The sequence below is a fragment of the Eublepharis macularius genome, chromosome 8 (assembly GCF_028583425.1).
Source record: "Eublepharis macularius isolate TG4126 chromosome 8, MPM_Emac_v1.0, whole genome shotgun sequence".
Taxonomy (NCBI): Eukaryota; Metazoa; Chordata; class Lepidosauria; order Squamata; family Eublepharidae; genus Eublepharis; species Eublepharis macularius.
The window spans coordinates 122691787-122712051 of record NC_072797.1 but is presented as its reverse complement, the minus strand read 5'-3'; the positions used below and the strand labels follow the sequence as shown (position 1 = coordinate 122712051).

At 45.0% G+C, this 20265-nt stretch overlaps 1 protein-coding gene across 1 annotated transcript in view; it reads left to right on the top strand.

Annotated features, from left to right (window-relative positions):
- SHOC1 (shortage in chiasmata 1) overlaps positions 1 to 20265 on the top strand; it is a 58617-nt gene that overhangs the window by 9279 nt on the left and 29073 nt on the right. Inside the window, exons 3-7 of the mRNA XM_054987614.1 lie at positions 3479 to 3641; positions 5298 to 5368; positions 8589 to 8715; positions 11475 to 11569; positions 14766 to 15128. Of these exons, the coding sequence (XP_054843589.1) occupies positions 3479 to 3641; positions 5298 to 5368; positions 8589 to 8715; positions 11475 to 11569; positions 14766 to 15128 (819 nt within the window). The remainder of the gene's footprint in view (positions 1 to 3478; positions 3642 to 5297; positions 5369 to 8588; positions 8716 to 11474; positions 11570 to 14765; positions 15129 to 20265) is intronic.

The following is a 20265-nucleotide window of genomic DNA, read 5'->3' as shown; positions in this document are numbered from 1 at the left end:
CTGAATAAAGGCCTTTTGTCTGCTTTAACAATGCTTAGAAGGGCCATGTAGGTCCGATTGTTAATACCGAGGAAATGTTTTCCTGTGATGCTGACGAATGGCAATAGGTGATAACATATCAGAGCAGCAGTAACTCTAATACATCATGCTGGCATCATGCTGTTGTTATGGTAGCAGTCTTCAGGCCTTAGCACCAGGCATGACATTAGGATAACCCCTAATGATAATTTTCTCATGTGTATTAAAAGAATCAATGTTTCTACTATTTAGGAAGCCCATTTCAAGCACTCTCTTTTATATTAATAATGAAGATATTGAAGTCGTTCCAAGTTCAAATCCTTGTTCACAGCTTGGTATAGAAGATGCATACTTGCTTATGAAAGATGAAGACATGGAAGAATTTACTCGTGATAATTGTTTGCCATCTGATTATGCCCCAGTAGTACCGAAAGGACAAGAAGAAGGTAAATAAGCATTCTACGCTTCTCTCCTTTTACGGAGTTAAAGATGGAGTTTGGAGCATACATACGAGAATTGTGCGTGTTAACCATTTATAGTGTTACATACTGACAATCCAACACAGAGTGTGCTTAAGCTTGTTAGTTTCGCCACCAGCATCTGGAAAGGCATTAACGTTTGAGTGGGCTCAGGGCATTTTGCTGCCCAAAGCACATCTGTTGCTTCCATGACCTGTGCAGCTGGCAGCTCAGAGGAAAGTAAGCCCTGGCAGTGGAAGCAGTGGTGTTGGAAACTCACATTGCACCCTGAGCGGCAGCAGCAGGCACGAGCCAGGTCATTTTGTAGAAAAAGAGCTGGAGGAACTCATTAGCATAATTCATTAACATAACTCATTAGCATATGCCACACCTCTTCCCATCACCAGAAGTGTGTCATTAGCATAGCTTATTTGCATATGCCCCACCCCCTGACATCACCTATCCTGGCTGTTTTGGACCCAATCCTGGCCATTCAGGGCCGAAATTGGGTCCAAAATGGCAAAAAGGGGCTGAAAATGGCCAAAAACGGGCCCAAAATGGTCAGGATCAGGCCACTGCTGAGTGGGATAGTGATCTACCAACCATCAGAGTCCCGATCTGGGCCGGTTTGGCCCCAATCCAGGCTGAAACGGGCCCAAAATGGCCGAGAGTCAGGTGGGCGTGGCCACCTGACATGTGACCTCTTTGGGGAACTGCTGGAACTGCATTCCTGTGCGTTCCCCCTCGAAATGAGCCCTACATGTTTCCCTTCTCCAGCTCTGCAGATGTCCTCAAATTGCTTCTCGGCCTTTTGGCTAAGATCAAGTGCAGTGTGTGTAATCCTCAAATTGTGGAACACCAAACAGTAACTTAGATTGTTCTGTGGGGAGCCATTCTTTCATGAAATCTCAGAAATATTGCCTGGAAGGTATGTTACACGCACTCTTTTTAAATATCCATTTGTCTTAACTCTTACTATGCTGGCCCAGAGCTCAAGGAATGAACATAGATGGGAGAGAAAGACAAGACATAGGGTAGGGAATAACCACTAGGGATGCCAGCCTCCAGGTAGTGGCTGGAGATCTCCCGGAATTACGACTGGTCTCCAGGCCACAGAGGTCAGTTCACCTGGAGAAAATGGCTATTTTGGGGGGTGGACTCTATGGAATTATACCATGCCAAGGTCCTTTCCTTCCCCAAGTCCCACTTTCTCCAGGTTTCACCCCCCCAGATCTCCAGGAATTTCCCAACTTGGAGCTGGCAACCCTAATAACCACAGAGCCAGGGCCAGATCTAGGGCTGCCAGTGCCCAGGGCAACCCTAGTCTGCGCTCCCAGCGCTGCGTGATGACGTCATTTCGGTGATGTCATCACGCAGGGCAGGGCGGCGGAGGCGGCGTGCAGGGCTGGGAAGCCGCCTGCGCCATTCGCCTCCCCAGAGGCGAATGGCACAGACAGCGTCGCAGCCCCCCCCCCCCCCGCTGCCTTTCGCCTGCCCCGCAGGACAGGGGGTGGCCGGCTTGTCGCATGCCCCCTGTCCTGCAGGGCAGACAAAAGGCAGCACGGGGGGGCTACGAGGCCGCCCACACCATTTGCCTGCCCTGCAGGACAGGGGGCACACGGCAAGCCGGTCGCCCCCTGTCCTGTGGGGCAGGCGAAAGGCAGCGCGGGGGGCTGTGAGGCTGCCTGCACTGCCACCCACGTGCTCCAGACAGCTGGCAGCTGCTCCCGGCGCCCCCTCCCTGGCAGCGCCAGGGGCAGACTACCCCCTGCCCCCCCCCTTGATTCGGCCCTGCACAGAGCTTCATTGTATTGGGAAACATGGAAGAGAACAGACTGCAGACAACTTGGGCTAAGAGTGATCATGCCAGTTCCGTGGTTTTGAAGGCCTAGAGCTGAAGTACCTTAAGCAGGCCCCCAAGAAGCAGGGCATGAAAGTGGAGACTTTTCTCATGCTGCTTATGAGTTCCTTGGGTGTTCTGTGTGAAATGCAGACAGCAGAGGTAGTCGCGGAGGCCTGGGAAAGGCTTGAGCGAATCCTCTTTTGGATCTGGCCTGAAGAGGCTCAAATGAATAGTTTGGAGATGATGAAACAATCATTAAAGGAAGACGTGGGAGAAGAACTGTAGGGAAACTGAGGAAAGATCTGTGGAAGCTTCAATGATTTTCTGTGAGGAACAGACCACCAGTTACCATTTTCTGGCTGCAGTTATTGAATGGAGCTGAAACAAGCACAAATTTGGCAACAACCATTTCAAATCCTACTAATAGCTAATAAAAGTTCAATCAGCCTCCCCCATCATGAGTTGGTCCTTGGTACTGTGTCATTTGAGATACCTAGATGGTTATACAGTTGAAATCAGTGATGTGAGCATGCTCCGGTTAATCGCTGGAAGTATTTTTTTAAATGAAGTTTGCTTTTAAAAAATGAAAACAAAAAGGGAAAACGTTTCCCAGTCGGTAGGGATCCAAAGAGCTGCATCTGTTTTTGCAAGGAGTTTGCACTAACCCAGTGGAATTGGGGTAGGAAGTTGTGCTCCCATTGCCCATCAACAACTGCTTTGAAAGCTGCCTCAACTCAACTCCCCCCCCCCCAACAATACAACCCTCCTTGCATGCCAAAAATTAGCGTTACACTTCTTTGGCTCCTTGTCATTCTCAGGTGTGAGGACATTTAAGAACTTTTACTGCCTATCCATGAATAAATTTTTAATTAACTAGACTGGAAGGCAAATTAATTTTATTCCCTTGTTTGGTCTGAAATTTAGCAGTGCCAACCTAATCAGAGTTAGACCCTTGACTACAATGAATTTAGAAGGGTGTAACTCCGCTTAGAATGTAACTTTGATAACTGCATAGAACTTATCCAAAAAAAATGAAAAAGCATTTCTTCATAAATACTATATATGCTCGTATAACACTTTTAATATTTGCATAACATAAAGTGGTCTACAAAGTGGTATTTCTTATGATGTTGGAATTTGATTTTCCATTTCTTACAAGATTTATATATTGAAGATGAACTTGTCTTTACGGACAATTTGGCACAGTATGCTAAGCAGCTTCCTAGCCTGCCTGCGCTTTTGAACCGATTAAGCGTCTTCCAAGTGCAGGATCCCCTTTTAAATTCTAAAGGAGAAAATATCACAGAAGAAGACATTTTCAGGTAACTTGAAAGAAAACAATGTATCTTGTATGGTATACCATTAATAGCTTACCGAGCAGCTCTTAGCGGAGTAACCCTTCTGAGACTCTCATTACATGAGACATGTAATACGAGTGTGGTCGTGTGACCGAGGACTCACCTGAAAAATTGCTTGAGGGGCTGAGTCTGCTGTGGAGCATGGCATGTGGGAGGACGGGCTTTAGCTTTCCATCTCATGCCATTTTTCTGAGCAAAAAAGGGCTATTCATCCTACTCCTGGGGTTTACTTGTCTGTCCCCGTGTCCTGGACTCCAGTGACACGTGTAACACAAGTCAGCCTAGGGCTTAGAAAAGTGTAACTCTGCTGAGGAGTCCACTATTAATATCCACATTGTAACTATTTAAGGGCATTCTTTAATGATTGCTTAATTTATAGGGCATGACCCTGTCAAATGGGGGCATGTATGTCTCACTAACCTAAATGCCCATATTTATCTGCCAAAAAAAGGGAGGAGGGACTGAATGGTGCTCAGTGTGGCTTCAGGAATTTATTCTGCAATCCTAACTGAATTTCTCGGCTAAAGTTTAGCTGACTTGAGCGGATTCAAAATTAAATCCTTAATTATCTTTCGGCGTAATGGTTGTTGACACTGCAAAAATTAGTAGAATGGAACACAAAAAGAAAATAGAGTAAAGCAAATATTGTGACTTTTCAGCACATTAAAATACCAATTCCGTACTGAGTTGTGTTTATAAATGTTGCTTGGTGCTTTGACAAGAGCCCCGTGGCGCAGAGTGGTAAGCTGCAGTACTGCAACCCAAGCTCTGCTCACAACCTGAGTTTGATCCTGGCAGAAGCTGGGTTCAGGAAGCCGGCTCAAGGTTGACTCAGCCTTCCATCCTTCCGAGGTTGGTAAAATGAGTACCCAGTTTCCTGGGGGTAAAGTGTAGATGACTGGGGAAGGCAATGGCAAACCACCCCGTAAAAAGTCTGCCAAGAAAACGTCATGATGCAACGTCCCCCCATGGGTCAGTTATGACTCGGTGCTTGCACAGGGGACTACCTTTACCTTTACCTGCTGCTCTGAAACAGGAAATTAATTTTCTTCTCATCCAGCCAGAATTTCAGTGGAGTAAGATTAAAAAGTCAACAGTCTACATTTCTTCAAATATATATTGGGATTTGTTTAATGTGTTCAAATGGTTTTCCAGATTACCAGAATAAAAGCACCTTTAATAACATTATATTAACACGTCAGGCATATGTCACTATAATCCCTTGAGCTAGAGGGCATCTCTGATTACTTCAGATCAAAATCAGTTGGAAAAAAAGCTTTTTCTCTAGATTAAATTCAGTTGTAACTTTTCTTGATCTACCTCCGGTGCCTAATCCAGGAGACACCACTGCCATTTCCCTCTGTTTACTAACACGACAGGAGCTCAATCATGATTGGGGTAGTAGCAAGGGGGTGGGGGAGAAAGCGCCTGTTCCGTTCATCTGTGAGCCGTTTTCAAGAGCTCAAGTGTTCCCCCTTTCCCCCACCCCCGGACATGATCATAATCGGGCTCCTGTGGCATTTTGGTGGATTCTGTAGCCTATTTCAGGCGCCGCTGAGAAGAGAGGGGTAAAAATGCCCTAAATAACATTAAATCACTTGTGCTGTTTTTTTTTTAAAGAAATTGCTTTACTTTTGAGATGAAAGTGATGCCTCAAGCAAAGGAGAAAGAAGGATATGAAGATTTTTGCAGTGTGACCCTAAGGGATGAGGAGGTAAATGTGAACAGGGAATGCTGCCAGTAGTGCCAAATAGACTTTTCAACTAGTTACGTGCTTTGTCTGCCTGAAATTTACCTGCAGATCATGTTGAAAACTTCTGCCCAGCTACCAAAGTTGAATGGATGGTAGGATTGCCAGCTCCCGGTTGGGGAATTCCTGGCGCTTTGCGGAGAAGAGCCTGGGGAAGGTGGCGTCTAGGGAGAGGAGGGACCTTAGTGCGGTACACTGTCACAGAGCCCACTCTTCAAAGCTGCCATTTTCTGAACTGACCTCTGTAAACCGGAGATCAGTTGTAATTCTGAGAGATCTCCAGGCCCCCCTGAAGGTCGGCAACTATAAATGTATGGAATCCCTTGCCTGGTTTCCATCATTCTTTCTTTAGAGATGTTTACATTGAAGTTCATGAGTAGTTGTATAGAAATAAGAGCTCCCAGAGATTTTAAAACATGAGGACATACTTGGATTATTTTTTTCTTGGTGTGAGGCTCTACCCTATGCCAGGAGAGAGCTGTGGCTCAATAGCAGAGTATCTGCTTTGTGTGCAGAAATCCCCAAGTTCAATCCCTGGCAAATCCAGTAAAAACCGTCAAGTAGTAGATGATGTGAAAGACCTCTCCCTGAGACCCTGGAGAGCTGAATAGACATGACCGATCTTGATGGACCAGGAGTTTGACTCGGTATAAGGCAGTGTCACGTGACACCTATACATTTTAAATGGGAATTGTGATTTCTTTTTATCTGTAAAACTGCACTTATAGGATATATAAGATCTGCAATGACCCATATTTAAATTTTATCTCTATCTTTATCTTATCTTTATCCATGGTCAGTTCTTGATGTGGGTTCTCCAGTGTGAGTATGGAGCTAACTTATATACAGGGCTCATTTTGAGGGGGAACACGCAGGAACGCAGTTCTAGTAGTTCTCCAAAGAGGTCACATGTCAGGTGGCCCCGCCCACCTGATTTTTGGCCATTTTGGGCCTGTTTTGGCCTGGATTGGGCCCAAAATGGCCAGGATCGGGCCTAAAACAGCTAGGATTGGTCCCAAAACAGCCAGAATCAGGCCTCTGATGGGTGGTGGATCTCTCTCTGCTCAGCAGCGGCCCAATTCTGACCATTTTGGGCCCCTTTTCGGCCATTTTCAGCCCCCTTTTGCCATTTTGGGCCCAATTTCGGCTCTGAATGGCCAGGATTGGGTCCAAAACAGCCAGGATAGGTGATGTCATTGGGTGTGGCATATGCAAATCAGTTATGCTAATGACACATTTCTGGTGATCTCAAGGGGTGTGGCATATGCTAATAGATTATGCTAATGAGTTCCTGCAGCTCTTTTTCTACGAAATGACCCCTGCTTATATAGAAGAAATTCCCAGTTTATTTTAAAGAAGGGAACTGATATAGGTGTGCATGTCTTTGTGCACCTTCATTCCAAAAGTGAATCCCACCTTTGGAGTGAACGTGGGCCTTGCATGCAGAAGAGATGCTTGTTCTACATCTGAGGGCATAGGAATGACTGCACTTGTTGTATGCGATCCTAAGAAGAGTTATGCCCTTCTTAGTTCAATGAAATCAATGGGTTTACAGCCATGTAACTCTTTTAAAGATTGAATTGCAGAAGGGTAGAACTTCTAAAGTAATTTTCTCCATTGCAATACTTATATTGTGGTTACTGCCTAACTATCTCGTATTCTTGTGATTTGTACAGTCATGTCTAATTTGTTTTCTATATGTCTCACATATACAATTGTTTAATCTTCTTTGTGAAAAAATACTGCTATTTTTATTTCTAGACAGTTATATTTCCTATTTACTTAAAATCCTACAAAGCACCAAATCTCAGCCTGAATACTGTGGTTCCAACATGTTTGGCACTGAAATCTTTATTTGAAGTAACTCCAGAAGTTGTAGCAAATGAAAGTGGAAATTGTAAAATAGGTAAGAAAGAATACAGAATAAACTAGAGAGTCAGTTCTAGCTATTCTCTTACTTTAAATTGTGCCATTATGTTATTGTACAAGAGGTGACCCTGTGAGATTCACAGGGGGTGGGATTCCAGGAAGCTGTGGTGGGCTCCCTGCCCCCCTCCCACCACTGGTGCTGGCTTTTACTGCCCAGCCCTATTTGCCTTTTTGCTCGCAGGGGCAATGTTCAATGCATTAGGTATTTGCTACATCATCATCATCATCATCACCACCAGCGGGTTGTAGAGATCTGTCAGAGGGAGAGAGGGAAAGTGAAAAAAAGCCTGACTTTCCATGTGTTGTTCAGAGTGGGGAGTGAGTTTTGCAGTTACAGAGTTACAGTCCTTTAAAAAAAACTTAACTGTGGAGACAGCTGAGTCCATGTCAATCAAGAGACATTTATTCCTGGAGAAAGTTAGAATCATAGAATCATAGGGTTGGAAGGTATCTCCAGGGTCATCTAGTCCAACCCCATGCACAGTACAGGAAATTCACAACTACCTCCCATTCCCCCCCACACACACACACCCAGTGACCCCCCCCCCCCTTGCTCCATGCCCAGAAGATGTCAGAACACCATCAGGATCCCTAGCCAAACTGACCTGGGGAAAATCGCTACTTGAGCCCAAGGTGGTGATCGGCATTATCCTGGGCATGTAAGAAGGGGCCATGAGAATTAAATGCTGATGTAACCCCTCCTGCCTTCCCTCTCATCCGCGTGTGGGGACCGCTTGACTATTAGATATATGATGATTGCTGGTCTTTTGTTTATGATTGCTGCCTAACAAACTAATTATTCTGTATATTCTTTATCAAGGTTTTTTTAAAAAACAAGATAAGGGCATGTTTTAGATTTCATGGCGATATCTTTTTCAGACCTTAGAGTGAAAAGTACACTTGATATGGAAATTTCAAAATATTGTCTCACAGAAGGAGTTTGTGCCAGTCAGAGCAGAACTGTACAGGAATGCAGCAAGCCAGGTAGGACTTGCTATACGGAACCATCTGAGACAGTGCTTAAGGCAAGATGTTTTGGGAAACGTTTAGGAGTCTCTTTTTAAAAACAATTTATTTTGGACTTCTGGGTGCTCGCTGTATGGAATTATCCCTTTGTGCTGAAGTATCTCTGGAGCAAGGTTTGTCTAAACAGGCATTTCAGTTTAATTTATTCTTAGCCCTTCCGAGTTTGATGTTTTTATTATCTTTTCTTTTCTTTTTGTAATTGCTAGCAAATGACACTTCACTTTATCCTGAGGAATTGGAAGTACCACTGACTCCACCTTGCAGATCAGAGAAGCATACGAATGTGCTGTATGCAGAACTACAGTCAGAACCTATTTCCCCTTTTAGTAAAAGGTAAGGGATAGCCAATAGTTTAATACCATTAGTTAGAAATTATCGAAATCAATATTTGATTTACTGTATAAAATGAAAAGCCATATAATATAGTGCCCATTCTTATGGATAAACAGTATTTTCATTGTATTTTGGTCAGTCTTGTTGCACAGAGGCAAACAGTTGCTTTGGAGTAGGGATGAGCAATTTGGGTTCAATAATCCCTTAACAATGCTGAATTCCCCCTGACTGGGTGAAATTCAGTATTACCAAACTCAAAAGCAAACTGAAGCAAGGGAATGGAATCCACACCCCGACACCCCTGAACCAAAGTGAAGAAAGGAGACCAACTTCACACCAGAGAATCTCATCCATCCAGACTGAAGCAAGGGACACTCTTGCAACTCAGCCCAACAGAACCAGTGTCATTCATAGCAATATTGCAAGAATTTGCAAGAAGCAATGTTGCCTTCAGTTTGGTGATTCTCTGGTGTGATGTTGGTCTTCGTAGGAAACAATGGAGAGTGGTTGGTCAGCTTTGCCGGGGGCACTGGGGTTTTTGGGAGGTGTCAGTTTGGTTCTGTTGGGCTTCCCTGGGGATGAGTTTGCATTTGGGAGTGCACTTTGGCTGTGGCATCCTTGCCCTGTGTGAATGTGCTCTGAAAACCAGCTTGGAAAATTTCCATCATTGGTAAGCACAGAGCTTAGCTGTGGGTAGTTTGTTCAGGGGCACTTGTGTGGAACTTGCATTTGGGAGTGTGCCTTCGGCCATGGTAGCCTTGGTCCATGTGTTTCTGCAGTGAGAGTCAGCTTGAAATTTTTTTCCCACAGAAGGAACAAATGGAGTGGCTGGGGGCATGTTGTTCAGCGTCCCACAGAATTGGATCTCAGAGTTCAATCTACCTGAAACTTGGAGGTTCTTTAGAGGATAGCAAGGAGAAGGTCTCCTGAAAATTTAGTGAAATTTGGTCAAAAATTGACACACAGACCCTCCCAGCCATCAGATAAATCCAAATTGAGTTTCCCATAGGAAACAATGGCTGAATTTTACCAAATTTGCTCTGAACCAAACCAGAGAATCAATTTGGTGTCATGGATAAGAGCGCGGGATTCTAATCTGGGGAGCCGGGTTTGATTCCCCACTCCTCCACTTGAAGCCAGCTGGGTGACCTTGGGTCAGTCGCAGCTCTCTCAAAGATCTCTCAGCCCCACCCACCTCACAGGGTGTTTTGTTGTGGGGATAATAATGACATACTGAGTGGGTGTTAAGTCATCCTGAAGGGCGGCATATAAATCAAATGTTGTTGTTGTTATTATTTGGGAAATGTTGGATTTTTCCTCCAGTTCAGTATTACCAAACTGAATGTACTGATTTTTTTTTTTAATTTGCACACTTTTATTTTGGAGCACCCTGACCTGGATAGCCCAGGTGAGGCTAATCTTGTCAGATCTCAGAAGTTAAGCAGGGTCGGCCTTGGTTAGTAGCTAGATGGGAGACTTCCAACAAAGACTAGAGTTGCAGAGGCAGGCAATGGCAAACCACCTCTGATAGTCTCTTGCCAGGAAAACCCCACCAGGGGTCACCATAAGTCAGCTATGACTTGAAGGCACTCTCCACCACCACCAGAGAAGAGAGCTGCCTCAATGCATACATTCATTCATTACTTTAGAGCATCAATTTTGGGAAGGGTTCCAATAAAACCATACACAAAGATGCAAGCCTCAGAAATGTTAAGCCTCAGTATTCTGTGCAACAATGCAGGTGAATGATTTCCTGCTTTATTGGGCTTTGGGAGAGTACAGTTATGCTGTGTAGATCTGAAATGGGCTTATTTTGTGTGAAATTTCATGGTTGTTAGCCGCTGGGATTGATGGTGTTCCTGGGATTGCAGCTTGTTGCCTTGTGGACCCAAAAAGGAGTGAAAAGGCAGGATAAAATCATACTAAATAAATAACCATTTTTATTAGACTTTGGGGACTGGGGACTTGGGGACAGGGCAGCAAAATATTAACATTTAATGGATGTCCCCAAATCTCAAACAAAGATCCTGCCCAACTTATTCCATATTCTACTGGTAAATTGCTCTTTAGAGATGTCCACAGCATATGGTGTGGAAGCAGAAAAAACTTTCTCATTGTGTATGAAACCAAGGTTATTATTTTATATTTGCTGGCACAGTCAGCAACCAGCATAGCAACTCTTTTCTGGGCGTTTAGCCTAATGCTTATTTCCTAACAAATGTCAGCATTTGCTAGAATACTTCCACAGTCCATCAGCAAAAAGGGGAAACAACGACTTTTTGCAACTTGAACGGCGCTAATTAACATGATCATATAACACAAGCTAATAGTTTCTCCCAAAATACTAATATGAAGATCATGGCAATTATTACTGTGATGTAATATAAGAAATCGTATTACCACTTACTCTCTGCACCTACAGTCCCTTTCGACCTTGGGAAAGTGGACCTCTGGGGAGGGGGAAAAAAATCACATTTGCTGCCTCCTCTATCAGTGCACTGACAGCCCCCCAACCCTCAGGCTGTTAATCCACACAGGTCCTTAAATCCGTTTTTCCAGGATTGGAAGGGATTGCCAGAGGGAAGGGAATATGGCAAAAAGGGGGAAACAAAGAGCCATGCTTCCACTGGAGATTATTAGAATGTAACCTGATGAATTCATCTTACATAGCCATCAGCTACATATGATGTATAAAGGAAATCTGGATATAAGACACAGAACCCCTGGGACTTACTCGCTTTTCTGTATCTTTTCCTTAGTGTTTTGATTACGGAATCCACTAAACAGTCCTTAGAAGGCTCGGTGTGGCAATCGGAGAAATACCAAAATCCTATGAGTACTTTTTTGCTTGCAGGTAAATGAGCATAGAATCTAATTTCAGGTTTACCTTTAATTCCATGTAACTTCTAATATACACAATGGATCCCTGAAACTCTTGGCATAGGCAAAGTGTGTAAGGGTGCATTTCAAAGTGCAATCAAGCTAGAAAGGGTTCGTGGGCTGGAAATCTACCCAATATCATTCTTAAATTGACTTCTCTTTCCTTTTCTTTAATATCCAGTGAAGATAAAGTAATTGGGGTTAAGCCCTGAATGCTTAACACCAAACTGTGTGCCAAGAAATACAACAGCAGCACACTTTTAGCTGCTGCCACATAGGGAGATTTCATCACCTGGACAGCAGCCCTTGTAGTAAAGGGGAGTATTTCGTTTTATTTATTTATTTATTTCAGATTTGTATTCCGCCCTCCCCGCGAGCGGGCTCAGGGCAGATAACAACGTATTAAAAATACAGTTAAAAATTCATATACATTAAAAACAGCACATTTAAAACAGGATGGTGGATGGCCTTCACAGGGAGGGTTAAGATTTATACACCCCGTTTTCCAGGCCGGCGGAGGCCCAGCCTCAGCCATATGCCTGGTGGAACAACTCTGTCTTGCAGGCCCGGCGAAAAGATAGTAGGTCCTGCCTATATTCAGATGACATTGTGCCCAACATGGGTACAATTTATCCTCTCCCATTTCACCACTCTACTTCAGAGAAAATATAGACATAATTTTCTCAAAGCAAAGGGGAAACCTTTACTTTGATGACTGGGGAAGGCAAACCACCCTGTCCAAAGTCTGCCAAGAAAACGTTGTGATGCGACGTTCCCCCCATGGGTCAGTAATGACTCAGTGCTTGCACAGGGGACTGGTGGTGGAGCATCCATCCGAATGCTCCCACATAGGCAACCAGGGGGAGGGGTTGGCTAAACACTGCCTTCAAAATGGCACAGCCAAGCTCCACATCCCCCTCCCAGTTTCTTCTCAAGTGCTTTTTTCATTTCTTTGCTACATGTTATAGCACGTCTAACTCTTTAAAGAAAGGATTGTGGGTTGGGGTGGGCTACACAATATGCAGGGAGGTGCGGCGACAGTAGAGCAAGAAGCACAGGAACTAGGTGTGTGAATGCCATTCCTGCCTGTTCCCACTGCTGCTCAGATGGGTGTGCATTTACATACCTCACCCCCCCCCCCCCAAGCAACCTTGATCAATTGTTTGGAGAAGCGATTGGAGACCCACGAGTAAGCCTTCCTCTACCCTAAGGAGCCTTCTATCAGTTTAAGTGGCTCTTCCTACAATAGAAAAGTCACTTAAGTTGAAGGCAAGTTCCTTATACCCCATCTTTCCTTTTTGGCTTAAGTTTGAATCGTTCTACCCAGGGGCCATTTTGTAGAAAAAGACCTGGAGGAACTCATTAGCATAATCCATTAGCATATGCCACACCCCTTGGCATCACCAGAAGTGTGCCATTGGCATAACTGATTTGCATATGCCACACCCCCTGGCATCACCTATTCTGGCTGTTTTGGACTCAATCCTGGACATTCAGGGCCGAAATTGGGCCCAAAATGGCAAAAAGGGGCTGAAAATGGCCGAAAAGGGGCCCAAAATGGTCAGGATTGGGCCACTGCAGAACGGGATAGTGATCCACCACCCATCAGAGGCCCAATCTGGGCCATTTTGGCCCCATTCCAGGCTGAAACGGGCCCAAATGGCTGAGAGTCAGGTGGGTGGGGCCACCTGACATGTTACCTCTTTGGGGAACTGCCGGAACTGCGTTCCTGTGCATTCCCCCTCAAAATGAGCCCTGGTTCTACCAGTCTAATCATTTAAATAAAAAAATAAACTTTGCTTAGTGGGTAGGGGTAGAATAGGGTAGGATCCACCAACATTAAGTGCTTTTGCTCACAAATGTCTAGGTAAGAAAAATGAGCAACAAAAGGAAAGTGAAAGACATTTCATCAACCTGAAATACCAATGGCTAATATAAATATACACCAGGGCTATGCATAATCCTAGCACTTTATGAGCCTATGGATTTATTTGCAAAGTTGTCTTTCCACTGATAATTTTCCATTAATAATTTCATTATGTGTTTGTCTCTTTTCTCATAGAGCACGAGACGTTTGTACCTACATGTCAACATCTTCCAGCTACAGAACTGAAAAAAATGTTGCTTATACAGGAAGACACTTCAGTGTGCAGTTCACTGGAAGAAGATGGATGGATGAATTTAAGAGAAAGTTTGGCATTACCTCTTGTTTTAGAAGCACCGAGTACAGATTTAGAGGGCGGGAAAGGTCTTGTGCTTACTGATGTAGAAACATTCCCCAAAATGACTTCTTTTCTGTCAGAGGGTAAGTACTGATGCTTTTCCAATCTTTTCCTTACGGTACAAAAAAATGTCTACATGCCCCGGAGAATTTTTTCTGTTACAGAACTGTCTTTTTAACATTTGAATTTTTCTCTAATTATACCCATTTCTTCGTATCCTATCCTCAGTGGATATGGGAAACTGTTGTGTTTGGTCATGATTTCACCATGCTTCAAAATATTTAATAAATGATTTTCTGAGTGAGTTACGTAATTGCAGAGCCATAGTTCTCTATATAAGAGCCCCGTGGAGCAGAGTGGTGAGCTGCAGTACTGCAGCCCAAGCTCTGCTCACGACCTGAATTTGCTCCTGGCGGAAGCCGGGTTCGAATCGCCAGCTCAAGGTTGACTCAGCCTTCCATCCTTCTGAGGTCGGTAAAATGAGTACCCAGGGCCATTTTCACATGCACCTCGGGAGATCGCACAAACTCATGGCATGAAGCATCTTCCTAGCACAATCTCCCAGCACGATCCCCTTTAATGGCCTGATGACGTCAGGAAAAGGGCCATTAAACGGGATCATGCTGGGAAATTGCACTAGGAAGACGCGTTTATGCTGTGAGTTTCGCGCAATTTTCCAGGCACGTGGCCATGTGAAAACGGCCCAGTCTCCTGGGGGTAAAGTGCAGATGACTGGGGAAGGCAATGGCAAACAACTCTGTAACAAAGTCTGCCAAGAATACATCATGATGCGACATCCCCCCCACATGGGTCAGTAATGACTCGGTGCTTGCACAGGGGACTATTTTTAGCTTTTAGTTCTCTATATGTAAATTAGAGAATGAATTGTTGTTATTATTTTATTTTCAGAATGGCTTAAAGAGAAAAACTTTATTGTTAACCATGCAGCAGAGTCTGCTGTTGCTCCTGACACCAGTGGAACAGAGGATCCTTTTGGGTCTCCTGTATATAGTGAAAACGCGTCTTTTGAAAATAATGCTATGGAAGACAGCATACAGAGTGAAACAGACAAGCTGGTGCATTTTGGAAACCAAGCAGAGGAGAAAGGAGACCAGGTGCAACCAATGAATTGCCAAGTAGTGCCTGTTGAACCAAACAGGATGCCAGGAGGCAGACAGACTGCACCCTTTGAACCACCTAGAAAACGTACTGATGATTTTGACCTTCTGAGCAGCTTTATTATGCTGAGATCTAAACACCTTAATACCCCAAGCGAAGAAACAAACAATCTGGTGGATGTTCAAGATGAAGGTATTTCAAGAGTTCTGTTCCAAGTATCATAGTTCTAAGGCGTTCAATATTCTCTGTAGGTTGAGATGGTACCGCTCCATAGAGAAAAATGAATTGTTTATTTAAGAGATTTATCCCATTCTTTTCAGCATAAAGCTCTCATGTCATCTTATGTACGTACAGTCCAGTCACAATTGATTTATGGCGAACGCAGCAAGGGGCTTTCAAGGCGCATGAGAAGCAAGGTCGTTCGTCATTGCCTCCCTCTGCCAAGTACAGATCATGCTTAACTTCCAAGATCTGACAAGATTGGGCTATACCATGCTCCTTTTCCTCCTACCATGACATCTTACAAGAAAAATATAAAAATAAAAACCAACGGTGAAATCAAATAGCTTATATAAAAGACACAGACTTAGCAACATGATAAAAACTAGCAGCAAAATCAGGCAGAGCTTAAATATCTAAAACCTGAGCTACTTTGCCTAATGTTAACAAAGATGGTACCAGACATGCTAGAGGGGGAGATCCAGAATATGGGCATCACCAGGGCTTTTTTTCAGCAGGAACGCGGTGGAACGGAGTTGTGGAACCTCTTGAAAATGGTCACATGGCTGGTGGCCCCGCCCGCTGATCTCCAGACAGAGGGGAGTTTAGATTGCCCTCCGTGCCGCTCCAGCAGCACGGAGGGCAATCTAAACTCCCCTCTGTCTGGAGATCAGGGGGCAGGACCACCAGCCATGTGACCATTTTCTCTGAGGGTAACCCACTGAGTTCCACCACCTCTTTTCCTAGAAAAAAAAGCCCTGGGCATCACCATAGAAAAGTTCATATCTCTGGTAATAATCTGGTTCAGAGAGAAAGGCCTCAGCTGAAGATCTCAGCCAGTGGGCAAAATCAAGCGAGAGAAGTTGGTTCTTTAGGACTGAATGACAGTCGCTCTGTCGTCTTCAGTTCCACTTGTTCCAACATTGGTTCCATCCTGAAGAGTCAGTGTCAGGATAGTTCCAAAGGGATATGTGTGTTTGTTTTTGGCTGCAGCACCTTGAACAAATTCATAATATGACATGGCGTGGGGGACCAGTAGTATGAAGGTAGACACAAGAAGTTCCAGTGTCTCAGGATGTAGGAGTGTTCTATTACATCCCTTAGCATAGATGAAAACAAAGTCCAGTCAAAAGAGTAAAAGATCCATTCGGAGTATATGTAGACCACTTCTACCTATTAACAAATAAGTGATATGGGATAAATCTGAATAGTATACATAAATCTGTAAAGGGGGACAGATAATGAGCTAATTGGCCCAAGCCTTTCTTGAGTCCAAGGCTTAGAGCCAACAGAGAGCGACTTTCTCACCTTCCCCCTCTTGCTGCGGTCCAAAAGGCCCTCCAGACTGCAGCATTTTGGAGACCAAGGTGAAACTAGGTGAAAATCCACAATTAGGATCTTTCTCCGTTTTTTCAAACGTGACTGTTCAGTCTCCAGGGGCTTCTTTGAATACGAGGGAAAGACTTTCTTTCCATCTCTCTTCCAAGGGAATTAGCCCTTGAGGGGGAAAGCCCTTTAAAGGGTTAAGAAAGGGAGACAGCCGGCTGCTCTTTGCCATTTGAAAGTAGAGCACAGCTCCTCCACCAGTCCCTGTAGTGGTGATGAGCGTAGTGTCTAGATGGATGCACCGTCTGCAGCCAGCTCCCAGGTCCTCCTTTGGTCTGGAGAAAAACAGGTTTTGTTTTTCCCTGGCTCTAAGGGGAAAGCCCCAGGAACTCCAGGTCTGGCTCAGAAACAACAGGGCATCATGTGGACAGTCCCCTTTGATCTTAGGGCTTCCTGTATCCCATGCAGGGGAAAATCCCCAAGTGGAAACAGCTCAGGTTGCAACCTGCTCTCACAAGGGAAGCCCATGCACAGCCTGCACGCGTAGGGTTGGATCCAGACTGAATGGGCGATTCCCACTGACTCCCCTTCCCACTGCAGACACCCCCTCTCCATATCATTTCTCAGTGTCCCCTTTGTTCCCAAGAGCATCGTTTCGTGGAGAGCAGTAGGCTGTAGGCGGAGGAAGACAGGAAAGTCTCATTCTGCGGGTAGAAAATTTCATCTGGATCCAGCTGGACCTGGATCGGTTTTTTTGCCGTGCATATCACTTGTTCTGGTAAACCACTGCCACGTGCACACAGAACGAAAAAACCTGTGAAGTTGTTATACATGATCATCTATGAGTGATTCCGCACGTGTTGGATAATGCACTTTCAATGCACTTTATTAATCGTTTGAAGTGGATTTTTTGTTCCGCACATGAAAAAATCAGTTCTAAAAGATCTATAAAGAGGATTGGAAGTGCATTATCCAACGTGTGCGGAATCACTCTATATCAGGAGAGCACATTCATCTCTGCACTGAAGTGCCTTTGTTTATTATTTATTCAGGGCACGATCTCATCTGTGACATGTAGGTGCCCTTAAGTGTAGATAGCTTTCTGCACAATGGAGGGAGGGTGACAAAAGAGGATGAGTTTAATAACAACAACAACAACAACAACTGTGCTTATATACCGCTCTTCTATACGGATTAGTGCTTCACCCAGAGCGGTGAACAAGAGCCAAACTACAAGTGATGCCTGACACAGGTTGGACACTTGTCAGCTTCCCTCAAGTTTTGATGGGAAATGTAGGCATCCTGGTCTTGCAGCTGTAATGGAGAGCCAAGCTGTAAAACCAGGACGCCTACATTTCCCATCAAAACTTGAGGTAAGCTGACAAGTGTCCAACCTGTGTAAGGCGTCACTTGCAGCTTGGCTCCAAGATAGTGTTATTATTATCCCCTACAATACAGCTGGGGAGCTGGGGCTGAGAGGAGTGGCTTACCCAAGGCCACCTACTGAGCTCGTGGCAATAGTGGGATTTGAACCAGTAGAGTGCTGATTCGCAGCCAGACCACTTCACTACTGTGCTACAACACAGCACAGTTGGAGGGAATTCCACACTCGGGAGCAGCAGGAAGGAAGGGGAAGGAAGGGTTCAGCGCAGCACTGAATCATGCCCTAAGAATTTAAACCACAAGGCAGCGGGCAGTCAAATGCCTTCCATGTTATAATTTAATATGTAAAATAGTTCCTGGTTTTGTGTTAAAGGCATTGTAATTTAATGTCGCAGTTAAATGTTCAAAGCCTTTTCTGGAATTCGGGCATCCTTAATGTTCTATGGATTACACCTTGTATCTCATACCCAGAGACTGCTACACCCCACGAAGAAGTGATGTCACAAATAATGTATGAGCAACAGCCGTACAGAGATGCCCTAAATCAGGAATGTCCCCAAGGTTTTGGTGCCTGGTGTGGGATAGTCAAGCAGTACCATCCCACAACCAGTGAATGAAGTCCAGAACTCCACTCTGTTCTTCTTCATACTCAGAGCTGAACTAGATGATCTGTGTGACATGAGTCCTTTTGGGGGTCCCCCAACCTGACAAGGCACCAGGGCTCATTTCGAGGGGGAACACGCAGGAACGCAGTTCCAGCAGTTCCCCAAAGAGGTCACATGTCAGGTGGCCCCGCCCACCTGATTCTCGGCCATTTTGGGCCTGTTTCAGCCTGGATTGGGGCCGAAATGGCCCGGATCGGGCCTCTGATGGGTGGTGGATCACTCTCCCGCTCAGCAGCAGCCCGATCCTGACCATTTTGGGCCCCTTTTCGGCCATTTTCAGCCCTTTTTTGCCATTTTGGGCCCAATTTTGGCCCTGAATGGCCAGGATTGGGTCCAAAACAGCCAGGATAGGTGATGTCAGGGGGTCGGGCATATGCAAATCAGTTATGCCAATGACACACTTCTGGTGGTGTCAAGGGGTGTGGCATATGCTAATGAGTTATGCTAATGAGTTATGCTAATGAGTTCCTCCAGCTCTTTTTCTACTAAATGACCCCTGCATGGCACACATATCTAGTTAAGCTCTCAAGAGTTTCCTGTTGTTGACTCTTCTTCTAAATGGTAGGAGCTCTCCAGGGTCTCCGATGGTAAAAGGTCTTCCCCATCATCTCCTTTCACTGGCGATGCCAAGGACTGAATCTGGGCTAGTCTGTATTTCAAGTTGTGTTTCACCACTGAGCTCCTTCTTTTGGGAAGACTGATCGTGTCAAGGGACAGACATAAGGAGGGAACGAGTTCAGACCCGTAATATTTAAATACATAATTTTCAATTTGCTGTCCATTAATACTGCTCAGAATCGGCAGCGAGCAGCATCTTGCTTTGTTTTCCTTACAGACAGGGCCTGCTCTGTCCTACATAGCAAGTGGGGATTTTCTTTCCTATCTGCAGCACTATGAAAACCTGAATTACGTGCTTTTATCTCTTTCTTGCAGGACTTTGGATGTTAGCCATTATGTTTCAGATTCAGGTGCAAGTAACAGCTGCACCTCAAAGCATTTAATTGGATGCAATTTCCATAAATCTTGGCTTCACTGACTAGCCAAGCTATGACCTGACCAGCTTATAAATACTTAAGATGGAGTGTAGCAATTCTTATGACATTTAACTTTAACTTTAATTGAATTTTTATACCGCCCATCTCCTGAAGGACTCAGGGCGGTGTACAGCCAAAATAAAACATACAAATATAAAACAGTAAGGATATAAAATATAAACATATTGGATAATTTAACTCAGAACAGGACAACTCAGTTAAAACACATTTAGGCCAGCCCCGCTTGTTGGAGTAATAACGTCTTAAGGGCATGGCGAAAGGTGTGTAGGTCAGGGACCATACGTATCTCCGGGGGCAATTCATTCCAGAGGGCAGGTGCCCCGACAGAGAAGGCTCTCCCCCTGGGGGTCACCAGCCGACATTGTTTGACTGACGGCACCCTGAGGAGGCCCTCTCTGTGGGAGCATACCAGCCTGTGGGAGGCTATCGGTAGCAGCAGGCGGTCTCGTAAATACCTAGGCCCTAAGCCATGGAACGCTCTAAAGATGGTAACCAGCACCTTGAAGCGCACCCGGAAGACCACCGGAAGCCAGTGTAGCTCGCGCAGGAGAGGTGTTACATGAGCGCGCCGTGTCACTCCCATAATCGCCTGCGCGGCCGCATTCTAAACTAATTGTAGCCTCCGGGTGGTCCTCAAGGGAAGCCCTATGTAGAGAGCATTACAGTAGTCCAGACGGGAGG